The 18,924-nt window shown below is 48.2% G+C and overlaps 2 protein-coding genes, 1 long non-coding RNA gene and 1 other non-coding gene across 6 annotated transcripts; 2 read left to right on the plus strand and 2 right to left on the minus strand.

Moving 5' to 3' along the window:
• Positions 1-808: 808 nt before the first annotated feature.
• On the minus strand, positions 809-5,617 carry LOC139039025 (uncharacterized). Its single transcript, XR_011492150.1, has 2 exons — positions 5,115-5,617; positions 809-4,216 (listed from the first exon to the last, which is right to left on the minus strand). It is a non-coding gene; the product is annotated as an uncharacterized lncRNA (long non-coding RNA).
• On the plus strand, positions 3,569-11,917 carry TMEM97 (transmembrane protein 97). Its single transcript, XM_020884790.2, has 3 exons — positions 3,569-3,862; positions 9,552-9,696; positions 10,584-11,917. Exons 1-3 carry the CDS (start codon positions 3,584-3,586, stop codon positions 10,841-10,843), a joined length of 684 nt encoding a protein of 227 aa, XP_020740449.2. The 5' UTR covers positions 3,569-3,583; the 3' UTR covers positions 10,844-11,917.
• On the plus strand, positions 5,389-5,461 carry TRNAG-CCC (transfer RNA glycine (anticodon CCC)). Its single transcript has one exon. It is a non-coding gene; the product is annotated as a tRNA-Gly (tRNA).
• A 100-nt stretch (positions 11,918-12,017) lies between the features above and the next one.
• IFT20 (intraflagellar transport 20) lies at positions 12,018-18,903 on the minus strand. Of its 3 annotated transcripts, none has more exons than XM_020884794.2 (6): positions 18,792-18,903; positions 15,416-15,454; positions 15,128-15,256; positions 13,909-13,994; positions 12,886-12,989; positions 12,018-12,441 (listed from the first exon to the last, which is right to left on the minus strand). In XM_020884794.2, the coding sequence occupies exons 3-6, from the start codon at positions 15,252-15,254 to the stop codon at positions 12,360-12,362; spliced, it is 399 nt and encodes a 132-aa protein (XP_020740453.1). In that variant the 5' UTR covers positions 15,255-15,256; positions 15,416-15,454; positions 18,792-18,903; the 3' UTR covers positions 12,018-12,359. The 3 variants fall into 3 exon arrangements, with proteins under 3 accessions (XP_020740453.1, XP_020740450.1, XP_020740452.1); XM_020884791.2 differs by having other exon boundaries at positions 15,416-15,644; XM_020884793.2 differs by lacking the exon at positions 15,416-15,454.
• Positions 18,904-18,924: the final 21 nt, after the last annotated feature.

Below are 18,924 nucleotides of genomic sequence, written 5' to 3' on the forward strand. Positions count from 1 at the left end.
GGGAGCATTTAAAGAGAGAGCAGAGTGAAACAAAAGCAAAGAGGAGAGTGTCAACTACAAATTGGCACTTGCCATGGGCACTTGCTACCTACTTCTGAGGATTAAATCACGTGCTGCTACAGCTGATTTTCAACACGCATGAAAAGGAGTCCAGGGTGGAGAACAGAAAGGAGGCACTCTGTGCTGGGGAAGAAAAACTGGCAGGACAGGTCTTCAGATAAGATATTTTCAGGAGTCAACTTTATGAGCCCAATTCTTGTATCTCCTCCTCATATCTAGAAAAGCACTAAAACAGTTCATGGTGACGACTGTTTCTCATGACTAGCAAAAGCTTCCCAAGACTAGAAGCAAGTTTCTGGGAAAATGTGTGTTTCATTGCATGTATTCCTCCTTCACCAAAGTCACATGCAGACTGCCCTGTGCCCGTGGCCTCTTTGGAGCAGGTTCTCAGGAGCTGTCTGAGGCGCCGTCTCCCAGGCTGCAGTCCTCCTTTTGCATTTTCCGATAAAGCTTAACTCACTGCTCTCACACCGCGAACTTAAGTCGACAAGAGGAAAGGGCCTTGCATAACTGCTGCTCAGGAGGAAGGTGGTGGGCCTAGCTCAGACCTTCTCTAAGTGCCTTCCGGCTGGAGTTATAAGGCTAGAATTCTTTTCCCACCACTGTGGGGGTCCATTGTCCAGTGAGCAGTGTTTGTCTTATCACAATACAAATAATTTCCAAAAGGTGCTAAACATCACCTCTTCTCACTCACAATAGGGAAGTTGCTCAGACTTTCTTTTTTTTTAAGTCATTCTTTTACTGAACATTTGCTTTGGGTAAGAATCTGTTGATTAGCTGTGTCCTCCCCAGGGCCATTTACCTTCTATGACTTCTCTGTCTCAAGCTTTGGCTCCCCTACTAAAGGAATTTCAAGCTGAAGACAGCAGCTGGACAGAGATTTTGCTGCAAGCAGGGCCTTTCAAAAGTGCCTGGCCTTGAAAATCTTTATCTACAGATAAGAAACTTGGCTGAGTGAGATGCTTTCAGAGGAACAGTCACTTTAACAGCTGCACACTTACCACGTTCCCTGCTTAGGGCCCCCCTCCCCCTGTCCCCGGAGAGCAGTTAGTCTGCATGGAGTACAGCTTTAAAGGGGTTAGCCATTCCCGCAGGTGGGGGGTGGGGTGGGGAGTGTTCCCAGGCCCCCTCCTGAGTACAGGTGTGCAAGAGGGCTCCTGCCTGCCCCCTAGAGGCCCCGGGAACACCAGAACCTTGTGTTCTGATAATGTTTAGCCCTTGTTCACCACCAAAGAGGAAATCTCCACTCCTCTCCTGCTGGGCCCTCCCCTCCACCCAGCTCTCTCCTCCCCACTCCTCACCAGAGCCCAAACCCCTCTACTATGGGGCTCACAAAGCCCTCAGCCCTCACCCCCTGCAGTAACTGACACCTGGCTCCCCCACCCCTGAGGTCTGGGCTCTCCCACAGCCCGCCCCGGCACAGGCTGTTCACTTTCTCACACGCCACAGAGTTCAAGGTCAGGAGGTGGGGTCACCAGTTTCCCTACTCCCCAGGCCACATCCACACCATGTCTCCTCTGCTCTCCCCGAGGATCAAGCCAGACCTCAGCCCATGCTCACCTCCCTCCTGGCCACTTCCCTCACACTCCGAGCCTATGGCCATGGGCTCACAGTGGCCTCTGTGGTCGATCCATCCCGCGCTCTGGGCTCTCTGTCCCGTGATCTCCAAATATCTTCCCTTCCACTCCATTTCAGCCAGATTCCCAGGGGCAGAACCTCCTCCTGATACCCAGAACCCAGACATTGTATCCACTTGTTCTACTCTCTCACCCTTCCGGCCCATTCGTCTAGTTTCTCCCACCGCTCTGCAGTCGTGCCTCTGTAAGGCCTCAAATCCATGCACTTTTCCAGTTTCTCCCAGTCTACCAGCCCCTTCTGGCCTTACATCACCCACTCCCTATCCTGTTCGAACTGCGTGCTCCATCTCTTCAATCATTCTCTTCTTCAACTCCTCAACATCAACGCTGTCTTTCTTACCTTTCACCCCAACAGCCTTTTTCTGCATAGACCTCACAATGGAGCAAGCACACAGCCCGGGAGAGGCCCCAGATCAACGCCCACAGATCTCAGCTGGGTCCTCTACGCTGACCACTGTTTCTCTGTCCTAGTGCTCCACCCTGGGGAGCACAGTGCACTGCTGACCTAACCCTGATCCATTCTCTCCAGCTCCTCGGCGGCCTTGAGCCACATTCCCTGCTTTCCTTCTCCTGACTGGACAACCTCTCCCTCAACCCAGAAACTTCAAGCAGCATCTAGACACGTGAAAGTGCTCTGGTCTCTCTCCTCTGAAAAGATAAATCAGCCTTCTCTTTAGCACAAATCCCTCCAGCTCCTGCCCTAGCTCTCTCCTCTGCTTCCTAATCATGTCTAACTCCCTACCTCCATTTCCCCACCTCCTTGCTCCTTGCCGGCCTGGCTCCTGCCTCCAACAACCACAGCTGCTTTCACAAGTCACAGGTAGGTACCACTTATTGTTCTGATACAGAACCCCCTTCTTCCCTGTGTTTCTGAGACATCGCACTCCTGCTGTCTACCTATATATCTCAGTCCCCTACTCTCCTGACCCCTGAGGTCGTCCAAGATCTCTCACAGGCCTTGGGCTCTCAAAATTTCCACGTCCAACAAACACGGATGCCTCACAAATCCACATCTTCAGACGTGTTCATCTAACTGCCTCCTGGACTTTTCCACTCAGATGCTGCAGAGAATGCTCAGCAACAACATGGCCAGAAACAAATTATCTTTCTCTTCGACTCACTTCTCTATGTCCCTCTTCTCAGCGAATGGGTGCCCCACCCGTCCTGTTCCAGGGCAGACCCAGGTCCAGTATGTTTTTAAAAATCAATATTTGCGCGGCCTGAAAACGAACCCTTGAGCCTCCCTCATTCTCCACAGTGAATCACCGAGGCCTGGCAATTCTACCTCCTCCTGTATCACCGTGCTTCTTTCTCAACTGAGGCTGGCTGTCTCCTACACCTCCTTCGGAAAGCTTCCGGTACCCTCAACTCCGGCGGGCCAGGGATCTTGCCCGCTGTTCCCACGCCCGGGCCTGCCGCCACGGCATGGACCACCACCACGCAATGTCCGGCCGGCCCTGGTGGGTGAGACCCCACTGCACTGGGCGCTCCATCCCCGTTAAGTCCCCACGGCCGGGCACAAAGGAGCCACCGGCAAGCACTAAACGGATGGAGTGAAGGAACGGAAGAGTAATAATGAGTGAAGGGGCCACGGAGGGCAAACGCTACGAAGCCCAGCGCTCACGCAGTCGCGGCGAGAAGGCCGGCGGCTAGCGCTGCGGCCAGAGCCTTTCCGGCTGTGCGCGCCGGGCGCCCTGAGAAGCCCCGGGCGCCCTGAGATGAGGAGCCCCGGGCGCCCTGGAAGCCCCGGGCGCCCTGGAAGCCCCGGGCGCCCTGGAAGCCGAAAAGCCCCGCCCCCGCCTCACGCGGCGCTCCTCGCAACCAATGGGAACTGTCCCCGGGCCTCCTCTGAGGACGCTCCCGGCCCGCGCGCGGCTTCTCAGCCAATGGGAGCAGCCTGCGTCGCCCTCGCGGCGGGGCGGGGCGGGGCGGGGCGCGGCGCGGCGCAGGGGTCCCGGGACAGCTCAGGCTCGGCGCTTTCCCGACGTCGTGTTCCGGTGAGCACCGCCTCGGCTCCAGCTCAGCCCAACCGACGGACGATGGGGACTCTGGGCGCCCGGCGAGGCCTGGAGTGGTTGCTGGGCTTCTACTTCCTGTCCCACATCCCCATCACCCTGCTCATGGACCTGCAGGGGGTGCTGCCGCGCGATCTCTACCCCGTCGAGGTGAGGGTGGCTTCCGTCCCGGTCGCGGGTCGCTGTGGTTGGGGCCCATCGTCGTAGCGGTTGCCCCGGCGTCCCCATCGCGTCCCCTCCTCGGGCCTCGCCCACTCAGGGTTCCTCCCACTTTCCTTGGGCCCCGCCGACGCTCTTTACCTCGACATCTTGGGCTTTTCTTTGTTTCTCCCGACGGCTTCTCCCAGGCTCCTGGGGCGAACACCTTGCCCCCTTTGAAGACAGTTCTCTTGGTGTTTTTTTTTTAAGACTTCCATACCCCAGCTCTGATCAGTTGTCCGTATTTGAGGGAAAGGGTCTGGATAAATGGGCTTCCCAGGTTGGCTCAGTGGGTAAAGAATCCGCCTGCCAATGCAAGAGATGCAGGAGACACGGGTTTGATCCCTGGTTCGGGAAGGTCCCCTGGAGGAGGAAATGGCAATCCACTCCAGTATTCTCGTCTGGAAAATCCCATGGACAGGGGAACTTGGTGGGCTACAGTTGATAGGGTCGCAGAGTCCGACGCCACTGGGTGCACGCGCGCACACACACACACACAGTGGATGAACCAGTGTCTAAATTACATATCTAATTGGTTTTAAAGTTGTGTTTCCTGGGAGGACTTTAAAAATACCGACTAATACCAAAGAAATAACATGCACGTAGAATTAGATGCGTCTATAAAGAAATTGGCAGAGAATGTCTTGATTTCAAGATTAGGATCCTGCAACTTCAAAATCTCTAAATTAAGGATACCTTGCAAATAGGGCCTTTTTTAAAATTGTGTTTGAATAGGAATGATCATCTGAGTAGAAATACAGACAAAGGCCCCATTTCCTGGTTGTTGGAGAACACTCTTTACACTAAACTTTGCTTTAAATGCTTTTGATTTTTTCAGATTTATTTTCACATCTGGACCCTATAACCAAGTATCATGGAATTCCAGTCCTCAGTTCTACCCTTCTCCAATTTGTCAGCAGGACTATAGGCAAACCTCACTTGTCTACCTAAAGATTTGATTTTGCCTCTGTTTCTCCTTAAATGCTTTTTCTCTGCAAAGCAGGGGTTCTTAACCTGAGGTCCATGAACCCCTCATGGGGTATGCAGAATTGTGTGTGCCCTGTGTTTTACATAGCTTCCATCAACTTTTTCAGGGGTCTGACCTTACCAAAAAGGTTAAGAGCCACTGTTTAACAATATACCACCACTCCATAGTCTGGTTTGTTTCTAGCTCCAAGCGTAACTATTAAGATCTCTGACCTACCTTTTCCTGGGAAAAGTGTAGGTTGTGTGTGGCAAGAGCTCTGGACTGAAGTCTGGGGATTTGGTTGTTCCAAGAACTTCTTGAGCACCTTGGGTAAGTCAGGGCTCTTCAACTGTTAAGAAAGAGTTAAATCACAAGCTTAAACATATACAGGGTATACTAGTTTCCTCTTGCTTCTGCAGCAAATTACAAAAATAAATTGGCTTAAAACAACATGAATTTGTTCTGTTTCAGTTTTGGAGGTCAGAAGTTTGAAAAGAGTCTTGCAGGGACTTCCCTGGTGGTCCAGTGGCTAAGACTCTGCACTCCCAATGCAGGGGGCCCAGGTTTGTTCCCTGGTCAGGGAACTAGATCCCACATGCCACAACTAAGAGTTCACATGCCACAACTAAAGATCGTGCATGCCACAACTAAGACCCAGCGTAGCCAAATAAATAAATAAAAATAAATATTAAAAAAATAAATAAATTAAGTCTTGCAGGCCTGATTCCCTCTGAAAGTCCTGGTGGAAGATCTGTTCCTGGCCTCTTCCAGTTTCTGGTGGTTGCAAGTGTTCTTGGCTCGTGGCCACATCACATCAATCTCCGCTTCTGTCTTACTTTGCTTTGTTTTTTTTAGTTCAATCTCCCTCTGCCTGAGGGAGTTATAAGTTATAAGACAAGTTATAAGAACACTTGTCATTACATTTAGGGCTCACCAGATAACCAGGATAGTCTTCCCATTTCATGGTCCTTAACTTAAACCATATCTGCAAAGTCATTTTTGCCAAATAGGCTTACATTCATACATGCTAGTATGATTAAGATTATTCAGCCTACTGCATAGGCCCTGGTGGTACATGATCTTGGCCAGCAGAACTCAGGCAGGCTGCCTGTTTACAGTCTTGTGTGTTATGAGTCCCTTTACTCCTGGCCAGCTACGTCACTCCAGGTAGCCAGCCTTTCTAGACTGAACAGCTGTTAGTTTCTCTTTTTTTTTAAATTGGGTGGACTGTTTTTGAAGTCTTTATTGAACTTGTTACAGTACTGCTCCTGTTGTATAGTTTTGGTTTTTTGGCCTTGAGGCATGTGAGGTGTTGGCTTCCTGACCAGGGTTCAAACCCACATCCCCTGCATTGAAAGGCGAGGTCTTAACCACTGGACTGTGCCAGAAAAATCCCTTCCTTATCTTTTCTGAATGTGCCATTCCCACAAGTCCTTGCTCACAAAATACAATGAAAATGTGTTCAAAATCATAAAGACCCCATTTAAACTTACATATTTGATTTGGTAAAGTTTTCTCAGCTTTATTTTTTCAAGTTGACTTATTGTTGAAGGTCAAGAGCCAAAGAAGGCCGGATCTGACCAGAAACTCTTGTGTGTATGCCGATCTCTGATGCTATTTAAAGGCCTTAGCAATACCAGGGTATCTCGGCTTTGAAGGCCTGTGTCTCTAATCATTCTTGTTGCTTTGGGGTGGGCAATGATGGGTGTGTTGCTTCCATATGGGGAAGTAATAATAATAAAAACCTTGAGTTATTTTCAGATTCTCCTTGAAAAAATGCCAAATTTTAACATCTGTTGTGTTTTTCCTCCCTAAAGAGAAGGAATTTTCTCCTAGAACTAAAAAGCTTGTAGAGTTCACATAATGGTTAGGCTGAAATTTGCAAATATCTTTCTTGGTTTGAGCCAGATAAACTCTTGGAAAAGAACTGTGAAACAGTAAGAATTCAGTTTGGATTAGGACATGGAGAGGTTGGAAGCATTTTGTGATATCATTTGCATCTGGGTAGGTAGCATTGCTTCGGAGAAGGCAGTGGCACCCCACTCCAGTGCTCTTGCCTGGAAAATCCCATGGACGGAGGAGCCCGATAGGCTGCAGTCCATGGGGTCGCTAAGAGTCGGACATGACTGAGCGACTTCACTTTCATTTTTCACTTTCATGCATTGGAGAAGGAAATGGCAACCCACTCCAGTATTCTTGCCTGGAGAATCCCAGGGACGGGGGAGCCTGATGGGTTGCCATCTATGGGGTCATACAGGGTCGGACACGACTGACGTGGCTTAGCAGCAGCAGCAACAGCATTGCTTCTATTAAGATAAGGAAAAACAGGTGAGCATCTAGGCCTGAAATCAGCCTGTGTGCTCATTCTAAGTTTAGAGGAGTGCAAGACCGTTCAGTAACAACTCTGGTCTAGAAATCAATGTGCATAGGCCAGGTGAATATTTTAATGGGTACCAGTGGTGAGTTGAGTCAAGCATGAGTCAGGTATAAATGGAAACAGTTTTATTACCTTTTTGGGGAATAATCAATGACTAGTTGCATGCTGAGATTTTAGTAAGATTAAACTGAACTCCAGGTCCTTATTAATTATATTCAAGTAATCTTAGCATTAACTGTGTGCTAGCCATTGTTCTAGGACTATTAAGTATTAACTCCTTTTATCTTACCAACAATGAGGTAGGTACTATAATTAGGTAACCAGCTTAGTGGGATTTAATGCTTTGCTTGGAGGCAGGCACTCTGCCCCCAGGTACCATGTTCTTTACTCTGCTTGGGGGTTACAGGTGTTGACCCTCCAAACAGTTGAAAATCCACTTATAACTTATAGTCAGCCCTTTCTACTCAGGTTCCTCCCTATCCCCAGATTCAGCCAGCCACTGACTGACCATGTAGTATTTACCATTGAAAAAACTCCGTGTGTACATGGACCTGCACAATTCAAACCCATGTTGTTTGAGGGTCAATTGTATTTTAAATTTTGCTATTATCCTTCTGAACCTCTTAGAAATTACCAAATTTCTTGTACATATCTGCTTGGATTTATGAAATAAGTGAATCTGAGAGAATGAATACCAATTAAATAGAAGGTGAAGTTCAAATCAATCAGAGTGCCTTTTCAATTTTGTTAATCTTTTAAAATAAGTCCGTCCAATTTTTTTTTTTTTAAGTAAATCTAGAAAGCAAAAGAGGATCTTAAAAAACATTTAGTCCAAGTTGCTTGTTTTACAGATGAGAAAACAGAGTCCAGAGAGATGCAGGGATTTAACCTTCATGAATATTTTCTACATTACCATCCTGAAAAGTGCTTAGAAAGAAGCTAAGGATATTTCCATAAATTTAAGTTTCAAGTCAAATACAAATTCAAGATCACTTGGCTATCTAGCTGAGGCCCTTCTGTCATTAATTATACTAACAGTGTATGTTCCTGGATATCTGCTTAAAGGTCACTCGCAGCAAAGAGGCCTCTTATTTCACAATAGTGAGTCTTTAGATTAAAAATTAACAGGAAAAGTATCTTTGGATTTTCCGTTGTAAGCCAGATTCCTAGCTTGGAAGTTGTCTTATAATATCAAGGTGCCATCTCCAGGAGGTTGAATGCCACAGACCTTCAGTAATCTATCTGGGGAGAGCCCTAGGCTTTGGGCTAGGAGCACAAAGGGGGCAACCTCAGACCCCCTGCCTCCTCCCCCTGCCTCCCCCACCCGTCAACATGGGTCTGCATCTTTCGATTTGACAGTGTTAATACAAAGGTGGGGCTCATGCTAGCACTGAGACCACTCACAAAGCTATACAGTCTGTTCCTCTACAAATACCCTACTGATCTCCTAAAAAACAAACAAAAAAACACTTTTGAACTAGGGGAGTCAAGAATGAAGAGGAACTTGAGATTTGGGGATTGTTTAAATTGTCTAAAATTGCATCTTCACAGAGGTTAGATTTACCTTCCTTCCATTCACCCCCCCACCCCGCCAAAAAAAAGACAAATTCATTTCTGTACTTGAGGAAATCTGGCCCTTGGAGCTTGGTGTGCAGTTGCTGTTGTGAAAAGACAAACCTCAGGGTGGTTTTCATATCATTTCTTTATAAAGAGGGATACTGTTGGCCAATACATCCGTTTGTGTGTTCAGCAAAGAGCCTACTAAGCACCACTCATTGTTGCTCTTGACAGTAGGCAACACACCTGGATGTGTTATCACAGATAAATTCTGGGCAGCACACGGGGGCTGGAAGAGCTGAGAAAAGCTGCTGGGCGAAGGTAACACTTGAGGCGGAGCTTGTGTGCGTGTGTGTGTGTGTGTGCTGCTGCTGCTAAGTGGCATCAGTCGTGTCCGACTCTGCGACCCCATGGACTGTAGCCCACCAGGCTCCTCTGTGGCATTCTCGAGGCAAGAAAACTGGAGTATGTGGCCATTTCCTACTCAGGGGATCTTCCTGACCCAGGGATTGAACCCGTGTCTCACATCTCCTGCATTGGCAGGTGGGTTCTTGACCACTAGTGCCACCTGAGAGAGCTTGTGAGTTTTAATGACCATCTAGGCTGCACCACTGAAGCCAGCTGTGAGTGCTGTCTGCTGCCCAGGGGCTGGGTGATGAGAGGCACGTTCGGAGGGTTGGAGCCGCGGAAGCCAGTCCTGCCAGGTGGCTGTACTCACCGTGTCCCTCGTCTTTTCCCAGCTGAGAAACCTGCAGCAGTGGTATATTAAGGAGTTCAAAGACCCTCTGCTCCAGAACCACCCGGTGTGGTTCAAGTCCTTCCTGTTCTGCGAGCTTGTGTTTCAGCTGCCTTTCTTTCCCATCGCAGCATATGCCTTCTTCAAAGGTGAGTAAATGGAAAAATTCCATTTTTGCTCTGCGACCAGGTCTCAGAAATCTTTGGGGAAAGTTCCACCAAGGAAGGGGAGTGGTCCCTGGTGGATATGTGAGGATGATACAGGAGGTGGTGGGAATGGTCAGGATCGATCTTGTAAAGGGACATCAGTGTGGCTCAGGATAGTGTCTAGGATCAGTGCAGCTGCAGGACTGCCTTAGTCAACTGGAAGTCTCACACACATGTCACCTGAGGCTACCTTACAGATTGAACTTGTTCCCTTTTATTGTTTTCCTAGAATTTTTTGTTTTGGCTTTTATTTTTCTGCTTTGGGTAGTATCATACTGGCTTATAAACAGTAGCCGCAAGTCACCCCTAAGTGGCCTGACTTCTCACTAAAAGATTCTTCTTCCAGTGTCCACATATGACTACTGCTTTTAAAAAGAAGGTGGCCATACCAGTGTTGATTGTAAATAAACTTATACAGCTTATTTCCCACTGGAGCCCTCAAATCCAACTCTTAGCAGAATCTGTTGATTCTTCTCATCCATATATACTTACTTAGCAGAGATGCTGCTGGCAGAGCGTCCCTGCTCCCCACCCTCTGTATTTGAGACCAGCTGAGTTTACCTCATAACGGCCATTTTACTGCCCTAGAGCTTTTCTGAATTCCGACTCCACCCATGTCCTTCGGCAGTCAGTACTAGGGCTCCAGCTGTCACATAAGGACTGCACATTGGACGCTATTATATCACATCCAGTTTTCCATTTCTTTCCACTTGGAAAGGGAGGTAGAATGAACTGAAGGGAGCAGGCAGAGACGGGGTGGAGGGTATGGCGGGCTCCCCTGGAGCCACGAGCAGATCTCACCCTGCTCTTTCTCTCCTCGCTGACCTCAGGAGGCTGCAAGTGGATCCGTACCCCTGCCATCATCTACTCGGTTCACACCATGACAACTCTGATTCCCATCCTCTCCACGTTGCTACTCGACGATTTCTCCAAAGCCAGTCATTTCAGAGGACAAGGACCTAAGACTTTGCAGGAACGACTATTCCTGATATCTGTCTATATCCCCTACTTTCTCCTCCCTCTTATACTTCTGCTTTTCATGGTGCGGAACCCCTACTACAAGTCTGAGGAGAAAAGAAAGAAAAAATGAGAGAAATGCCCCTGGGTCCAGGGGAGAGGTGACCGCTGGGCAGTTTCCTGTTGGACCCAGTACCAGGAACAGTGCTCAGACCCATGTTTTCAGTAGTATCTGAACCGCAGCAGCAGCAACACGCATGAGCAAGACCCTGGCAGGAGGCACAGCAGACCAGTCGCACCTTCACGGGCTTTGACACAGACAGACTGGTCACCCGAGGACGGGCAGAGGGGTGCAGGCTGGGTGACCGCCCAGCAGAGTGGTGCCAGAGGTCTCCTTGGCGTGCCCCCAGGTGCCACTGCAGGATTACCAAAAGCAGAACCAGACCAGAAATGAGATAAACTTCCAAGAAACATGACCTGCTTGGCATGTACCTGAGTCATTTAACTTGCAGGATACATGTGACTAAAACTATGACTCACGAGTCTCTACAGAATATCACTGATGAGCAAAATTCAGTTTGAAATTATACCTAATATTCATTAAAAATTGTTTCCTTGCCCCTACCCGTAAGTAGGGGTGAAATATTCTGTAAGAGGTTATAAATTTAGTTTTCCTTTAAGATTCAACCTTGGCATGACTTTCAGTTGGAAATGGGTCAGACTGGAAGGTATATTGTTTCTGTCCTAAAATAGGTCATCCCAGGAGAAGAGAATTTTTAAAGTCTCCTTTTTCATTCTCTTTCTAAACCTTAGTCTTCCATTAGTGTTTACAGACCACATGAGTTCCTTTACTCTGAGGTCTGGTGTCTCAAGCCTGAGCTGGAGGAATGCTTCCTACTGGGTAACTTCATCCTACCAAACAGTTTCATAATTCTTTGTCCTGTACCCAGTTGGGGTAGGGGTGGGGGGCTGGCCATGACAGGTCCAGTGTGTGCCTATAAGGTCTCTTTATTTGGTATCCTGCTTGCTTTAAGTTCATACTCGAGACTGACTCAAAAAGACTTGTCAACGCACATGAAAAATGGTAGATGCTGGTCCTGGTTAGTTCCCCCTTTTTGCCTGTTTTGCTTACAAGTCCTAATGGTCTGACTTTGGGAAATATCATCTGACTTGTGTGTCTGGTCAAAATAAAGGTAGCTGCTGACCACTGCCTGGTTTGGTTTGTGGACTAAGGGCTGGAGAGTCCAGGGTTCTTACAATGGGTTAATAAATGTACACTTCAGGGACACCGAAGAGAGGCAGATCAAGCCATTTGAAAATAATAATTTATTGCTTTTCCTTCCAAAGCTTTGTGAATTTACAAAAAAAAAGTTGACAGGCTGCTCAGTTCAGACTGAGAATGCAAGAGGTGAGAACCTGGGCCACGATGGCCCCTGGATGTTCGCCTGCAGACATGCACTGACATCCGAAACAAATTCCCCCAGGTTTGTTATTGCCTGCAGAGATGCTGCAGTTCCTCACACAGCTTCTCACATGACACCCCTGGGTCACTGGTCAGGTCATGGAATGGTGCAGAGGTGGTTTTGGTTTGGGGGTTGTGGGGTTTTTTTCCTTTTTTTGCCCTCCTGCTAGAAAATGAAATTTTCAGTTCATTTCTGAAAAATAAATTGGTCAATAAACTCATTTTGTTCTGCTTCTACTTTACACAAAGCTTCATATTCAACCCGATACCTGAAAAACAAAATTGTTAGAAGCCCTCAAAATGGATGAAATACACCAGGAACTTAATTCTTCCAGAGAAGAATAGAAGTGATTTAGATGATTCCAAGAAATGGTGTGAGTTCAAAATGAAGTTAGTGAGGGCAAGAGAGAGAGAAAAATGAGGCAAAGCTCTACCTAGGGCCACCCCTGAGAAGTCTCCAGCCCTAAGAAGCTTCCTTGCAGAGAGCCAGCCAACTCCAGACACAAGTGTGTGTGCCCTCACACTACTAGAGGTTGTCTGACTAACAAATTTTCTTCCCATCAAATTAATTTTATTTTTAAAATCTTCAAATCAGGATGATAAGACACTATTCCTGGGAGAACAATGATGAAGAGCAAGGGTAAAAGATGACCATTCAAGAGGAAAAACAAAATTGCAGTTGAGTAAAGAACTTGCTTTACAACAAAACTTACCTTTCAAGCTGCATTTTCTTTTCTGCTATTAGTGCCTGGAGTTGCTGCTGTTGGGCTTCTCTCTGTTTTGCTATAGATTTGAGCAAGTTCCGAGCACCAATGGCCTAGAAAAACATTGCCAAAGAAGGTCATGGCTTCATTAAAGTCCTCAACTGGGGAAGGGACATGGGGGCTCTGTGGGGGTGGAATGGAGGGGAGCAAGGAAGGTCGAGCCTCAGAGTTTTAGGAGTAAGTCAGAAGGAAGCTTAACCTCCTGATCCCAAAGTGCCTGGTGAGAACAGCTGCAGCTTAGCATCTGCAGACCTAGAATCTAGGGCCTGGCACACAGTGGCCCATCTGGTGCACCATTTAGCCTTGTGTCCTTTGCCAAGTCATCTGTACTCTGCATGCATTCATTTATAAAGTGAGGGTAAACCACCTATCATATCCATCATATCTCAGTGATGATGTGAAGATTAAAGGAAACAGTATACTGGCATGTTAAGAGTTCAATAGTGGGTTAACTGGACCAGGAATTACTTATTTGTAAATTGCAGTATAATTGACATATATTAGTTCCAGGTATACAACATAATCATTCAATATTTGCACAGGCATTCTTATTTAAAATCTTATTTTAATTAAAGAACTCCCCATCACCTAGCCCTCCCCACCAAAAAAAAAGTGGGGACTTCCCTGACTGTCCAGTGGTTAAGAATCTGCCTGCCAATGCAGGGACATGGGTTCAATTCCTGCTCTGAGAAGATCCCACAGGCAACAGGGCAACTAAGGCTCCGCGCTGCAACTACTGCCGCAGCCTGTGCCCCGCAGTGAGGAGCCACCGCAGTGAGAAGCCACGCACGACAACAAAGCACAGCCTGGCTCCCCACGAGAGGAAGCACACACGGCAGCAGCGAAGACCCGGCACAGCCAGAAATAAATAACCTTTTTAAGAACCAGATTTTAAAAGGGGGGGGGGGGGGTGCAGAAGCATGAGAGGCTAGTGAACCAGGCCGAAAGTTAAAAAATACATGCTGATCTTACCTTCATCTTCTCATTCTCTGCTTCCTTTGCAAGTTGGTCAACAAGCTCAATTAAGCCACCAACTATTTTCTGAAACTGGCCAATTTCTTTTGTGGAAAGAACAACAAAAACAAATATTTTATTTTTCAGCATCACCACTCTCCCTCACCATTTCCTTGTGGTGAGAGGGCAGGGCTAACCGCCTCTTCTAATTTGTGTGAAGAGCCATTTGGTGTCTGACAGCCTTGGTCTGAACCTAGAGAAGGGTGGCCAGGAGCCCAGAGCTGGGTTGGAGTGTATTTGGATCTTGAGTCCCCACTGAAGCAGCCAAAAGCTGTAGCTCGGGCTGTGGGGCTCCTGATGGGCGCACCTTGGGGATGGACTGCATCCTGCTGTCCTAGGAATGACAGGAAGCACAAAGGGCTGACCTCACGAAAGGACCACCCCAGGATACGAACACTGCCTCTGGACAGCCATGGGTAAGACACTAGATTTGAGCTGCTGGGGAGTGGGGGCTTTCTACCTGTGACCAGGGCTAATAAAAAGCTCAAAACATTTAAGGAGTTAATCTCTCATTTGTTCTTTCCCATGTCCCTGGGTATAGTGGAACCCGTGTTACTGAGGAGTAAACCAAGACCCAGAGGGTCTGAACGCATGCACACAGCGTTCACAAGACTGGTGAGAGAAGCCACTACCTTCCGCCAGTCAAGCTCTCTCCAGAACCTAGACTCCCCAGAAGGTTCAGATACAGGCTACATCTCTATGTTTGCTGCTACTGGGCTTGTTTGGCTGCTGAGACAGGAAGCATCCTGGCTATCACTAGCTTTAAAAAAAAAAAAAAAATGACTTCATTGAGTCTTTTGAACTGCCTCTCCAAACTCCAGGCGATCAACTCTCACTCCAAACAATGGCAAGTCTGCCACTGAGAACACTATTTCTCCCAAGAAATCAAATCCTGTTTCCCACCCCCAAGTCATGGTTCTGAAGTTGGAGGTTCCTGGGGACGGCCTACCTAAACAAACACCCTCCTGTTTCCATTGCCGTGTTTGATTGGTGCCCTGGGCCTACCCAAGAGCATAGGAGGGCACGCAGACAAGGTGGGTGGCACATGGGAATTCAGGAGGGCCAGGTTCAACCTCCTGGGAGCTAGCAGCTCTGCTTGGGCAGGGCCCAGAGCTGCAGTTGGGGTGGGGGTGAGACACAAGGCTGAGTGGACCATGTCCCCCAAGGCGAGACTCACTGTCCACAAAGGCCTTGCATTCTTCCTTGAGCTCTATGGTCTGCTGGGTAACCTCCGGGTCCAACACCCGCAGCTTGTTCAGCTCATCAAAGTGCAGCCCGGCTTCAGCCAGGACGTCCTTGGCCATGGCTGTAAAGAAAGCAGCCCCAGCCCCCGATCACTTCCCAGCCCCTCAAAGAGAAGCCAGCTTCCAACCCAGCCCCACTCCTGGCCCCGGACACCAAGGCCAAAAGCCCAGATGTTCCAAAGGCTCCCCCTTCCCTCTGCCTCCGCCTCTCTGAGCCTCACCTGTTTGCCTTCCAGCTTCCTCCCCAGAGAAGAGAGGTTCTGACAGGGTCAGCCAGGGAGAGGTGTGTCATAGGAGCAAGGGTCAGGAAAGAATAAAGTCCAGTTGCTTGTCACAGGCATCGTTCATTCAACATACATTCCTGGAGTGCCAACTACATGCCAGCACTGCTAGATGCTGGGGATAAAGATGCGTGCAACATGGTGCCCGCCCTGGAGGAGCAGAGTGTAGCTGGAGGAAGACAGACACGTACACTGAAAAATCACACTGTTAAGTGCGCTTACAGAAGTGTCACTAAAGAGCTGGAGGAAAAGAGAACAGTTAACTTGGGGTGAGGGTGCTGGGAGCCATAGCATATTTATTTATCCCCAGTTTTGTACCCAAAAGGACATACAAGAGCTTTTCAAATACAGAGCTGGAACAACATGAAAGATAAGTAAAAGAGAAAATCTGAGTGAATTAAAAATTAGGGTTAAAAATAAACACAGGAAAAAATAAACACAAGAAGCCAGGGGTAAGAATATTACCCATAATGTATGCCACAGGCACACCTGCCTCAACTGGGACCCAAAGTTGGGTCAGTCTCTTTCCAGCAGAAAACACAAAAAAGAGTGAAACATTAGCGAGAACATGCCAAGTAAGCAGGCCAGGGCAAGGCATTCCAAGCAGAGAAAACAGCCTGGACAGGAGCACAAAGCCATTGGAAGGGCCTATTCCTGACTAGAAGTTGAAAGGACAGGATGGAGAGGGAAAGCCAGGTGGTGCCAGATCAGAAACTGGCACTAACTGTGGGCCAAGTTAAGGAGTTTGGCTTTTTTCTGTAGATGAGAACCAGCAGAAAGATCTTCTCCCTTCCCAGGCCACCTCACATTCCTGGTCCAAAGGATGCCTCAATTCTGGGAAGGAAACACTGAAAATTCACCCTCCTTCTGGCTTAAACACACATACAAAATAAAAATAAGAGAGCACATGCCCTGTCTAAAAAGGGAGGCAATGCTACTTAGGTCTAGCCATTGGCTGCTACACCAACTTGGAAACCCCCGGTGTTCTGAAGGCTACCACAACCTGGTCCTTCCCTCCCACCTCCCCCAGCCTCCCTTGTTTCCCTTCCCATTACATTAGAGAAGTTCTGTTCTGAATGGGGTGATTCTGGGAGCAACCTGCCGGGGTAGGTATACCACAGAAAGAGCAATGGTTAAAAAGAATTAAGTTCCATTGTTGCCAGAACTGATTTTCAAGAGGACCCGAAATCCAGATTTACATACGCAATCTGACTTTTAAAGAAGAGTATCTCCTTTAATTCAAAAATTTTAAGTAAGAAAAAAAAAAAACCACCCAAAACCCACATCCAAGATTGCGTGGGCCAACTAACGCATGTCTAGTTGCGTATGACTGGCCCAGGGCCTTTGGTCTCACTGCAGTCCATTCAAGTAAGTCAGCTAGCACCTTCCTTTTGAAATACTTTAATCATCCAGAGTTTCCTTGTAATTGGGCTTTTTAAAAAGATGTCTTCCTATTTGTTCTATTTACACATATAGTCTAAGTCAGGGGCCCCCAACCTCCAGGATCTAATGCCTGATGATCTGAGGTGGAGAATGCACTTGAGTCATCCCAAAATCATCACCCCCTCCCTGCCTCTGCCCCCCGACCGTGGAAAAACTGTCTTCCATGAATCTGGTCCCTGGTGCCTAAAAGGGACCGCTTGTCTAAGCATTTAGCACCTACCAGGTGAGTGGTAAAGAATCAACCTGCCGATGCAGGAGACACAAGAGACACAGGTTTAATCCCTGGGTCAAGAAGATCCCCTCGAGGAGGAAATGGCAACCCACTCCAGTATTCTTGCCTAGAAAATTCCATGGACAGAGTAGCCTGATGGGCTACAGTCCACGGGGTCACAAAAGAGTCATAAACGACTGAGCACACACACAAGTAACTAACCAGACAAACTGATTCAAATAACCAGAGGGCACAGAAATCTGCTTCAATCTGCACTCCCTTTCCAGAGAGCTTGCATTTATTCACAAACATCTACTGAGGCCCTGTCCCGGGAATAGTGTAGTGAACAAAATGCTTCAATGCTTTAAGTTCCCGACCTCTCGACAGACAGTAAACAAATAATCACAAATTGTGATAATATTATGAGGAAAAGCATACGGTGCTACATGAAGCTGTAGCAGGAGGATAAAATTCATGTGGACACAAAATTACCCCCAAAAATTATAAACAAAACTCTTCTGAAAAAGTGACACGCTGAGAAGTAAAGGCTGTCCAGAAGTTTGTCAAGTGAAGGCAGGAGGAGGTATTCTGGGCAGAAGGAAAAGCGTATGTGAAGATGCTGAGGCTATGAGAAATGGAACCTGTAACAAGAGCCAAGAGGCTAGTGTGGTTGAAAGACTGAGCAAGAGAGAGAGAGAAACAGGATGTGGTGAAATGGTAAGGCTAGGGCTGGATGGTGGAGGGCTCTGAAAGCTGCAGTAATGAGACTGGATTTTCTCATAAGCGTTTAATGGGTAGCCACTGGATTCTCAGCAGAGGGGCATAATCAGACATGCCCTTTAGGGAGATCACTCTGACCCAGGATGGAGAATGGGTTGGAGGAAATAAGAGAAGGGAGCTACAACTATCTTGTTCATCACTGTTACCCTAGCATCTAACATGATGCCTGCACAGAAACTGGCACTCAGCAAATGTGTGTGGTATGAATGACTGTGAAACCAGAGCAGGCTATTTCAGTAACCAAGGCTTGGAGCGGAAGAAAAGTGTTCCGATTTGAGATGTTTTGTAAGTCGAGTTAATAGGACTCTGTAAAGGATGACTGACGCAGGAGTGAAAGAGAGTCAGGCAAGATTCCCGCGTACCTGGCCTGAGCCAGCTGCACGGCTGGAAGGGATAATTGAATGAGAAGGGTCGGACCAGAGAAGAAGCGGAGAGGGTTCAAAGCCGACTACCGGATTCTCTTTCAACTCCCACCACATCTGAGGAACACCGGGAACAAGAGCCGGACTGAGCTCCAGGAAGATGAGAGCGGTGACGCGCTCTCCTCCAAACCCACCCCCGGGTTCTCCCCTGACCCACGCTGGACGCTCCGAGCAGGCTCCACCCGTGGGGTGTGGGAAAATTAGGAGGACCTGGGTGTGGAGCTCGCGTCTTAACTATGTAAACTGCTTGAACTTAATCTGAGCCGCAGTTTCCTAAGATAATTGCGAGCAGCAACGCGTAAAGCTCCAGGCCCTAGCCGGGGGTAAAACCGTTCCCAGAGCCTGGCGGAATTCCCATGTTTCTTTCGCCCCGGGATTGCTTTTCCTCCGGACGCGAGCCTGTTAGGCTCATCTCACCCCCGGCCTGCCCCAAGCCCGCCAACCCGGAGTCACGGCCTACCTGTTCACCCAGCAGCGACAGCGCCGGCGACCCAGGCTAACGTCGGCAGTCAGCGCCTCCCTCCAGTCGGCTACAGCCGACACCCGCCCAGCAGACTCAGCCGCTGCCACGGCGACAGAACCTGTTTACCTCC

Source organism: Odocoileus virginianus, chromosome 17 (assembly GCF_023699985.2).
Source record: "Odocoileus virginianus isolate 20LAN1187 ecotype Illinois chromosome 17, Ovbor_1.2, whole genome shotgun sequence".
Lineage (NCBI taxonomy): Eukaryota > Metazoa > Chordata > Mammalia > Artiodactyla > Cervidae > Odocoileus > Odocoileus virginianus.

Bases quoted from the DNA above. Each gene is read 5' to 3' on its own strand.
- TMEM97 (XM_020884790.2), top strand. From the start codon at position 3,584: ATGGGAGCAGCCTGCGTCGCCCTCGCGGCGGGGCGGGGCGGGGCGGGG. The intron at 3,863-9,551 runs GTGAGGGTGGCT...GTCTTTTCCCAG, and splicing joins GCGATCTCTACCCCGTCGAG to CTGAGAAACCTGCAGCAGTG. The intron at 9,697-10,583 runs GTGAGTAAATGG...CGCTGACCTCAG, and splicing joins AGCATATGCCTTCTTCAAAG to GAGGCTGCAAGTGGATCCGT.
- IFT20 (XM_020884793.2), bottom strand. From the start codon at position 15,254: ATGGCCAAGGACGTCCTGGCTGAAGCCGGGCTGCACTTTGATGAGCTG. The intron at 12,990-13,908 runs GTAAGATCAGCA...ATGTTTTTCTAG, and splicing joins CAGAGAATGAGAAGATGAAG to GCCATTGGTGCTCGGAACTT. The intron at 12,442-12,885 runs GTAAGTTTTGTT...TTTGTTTTTCAG, and splicing joins AAGAAAATGCAGCTTGAAAG to GTATCGGGTTGAATATGAAG.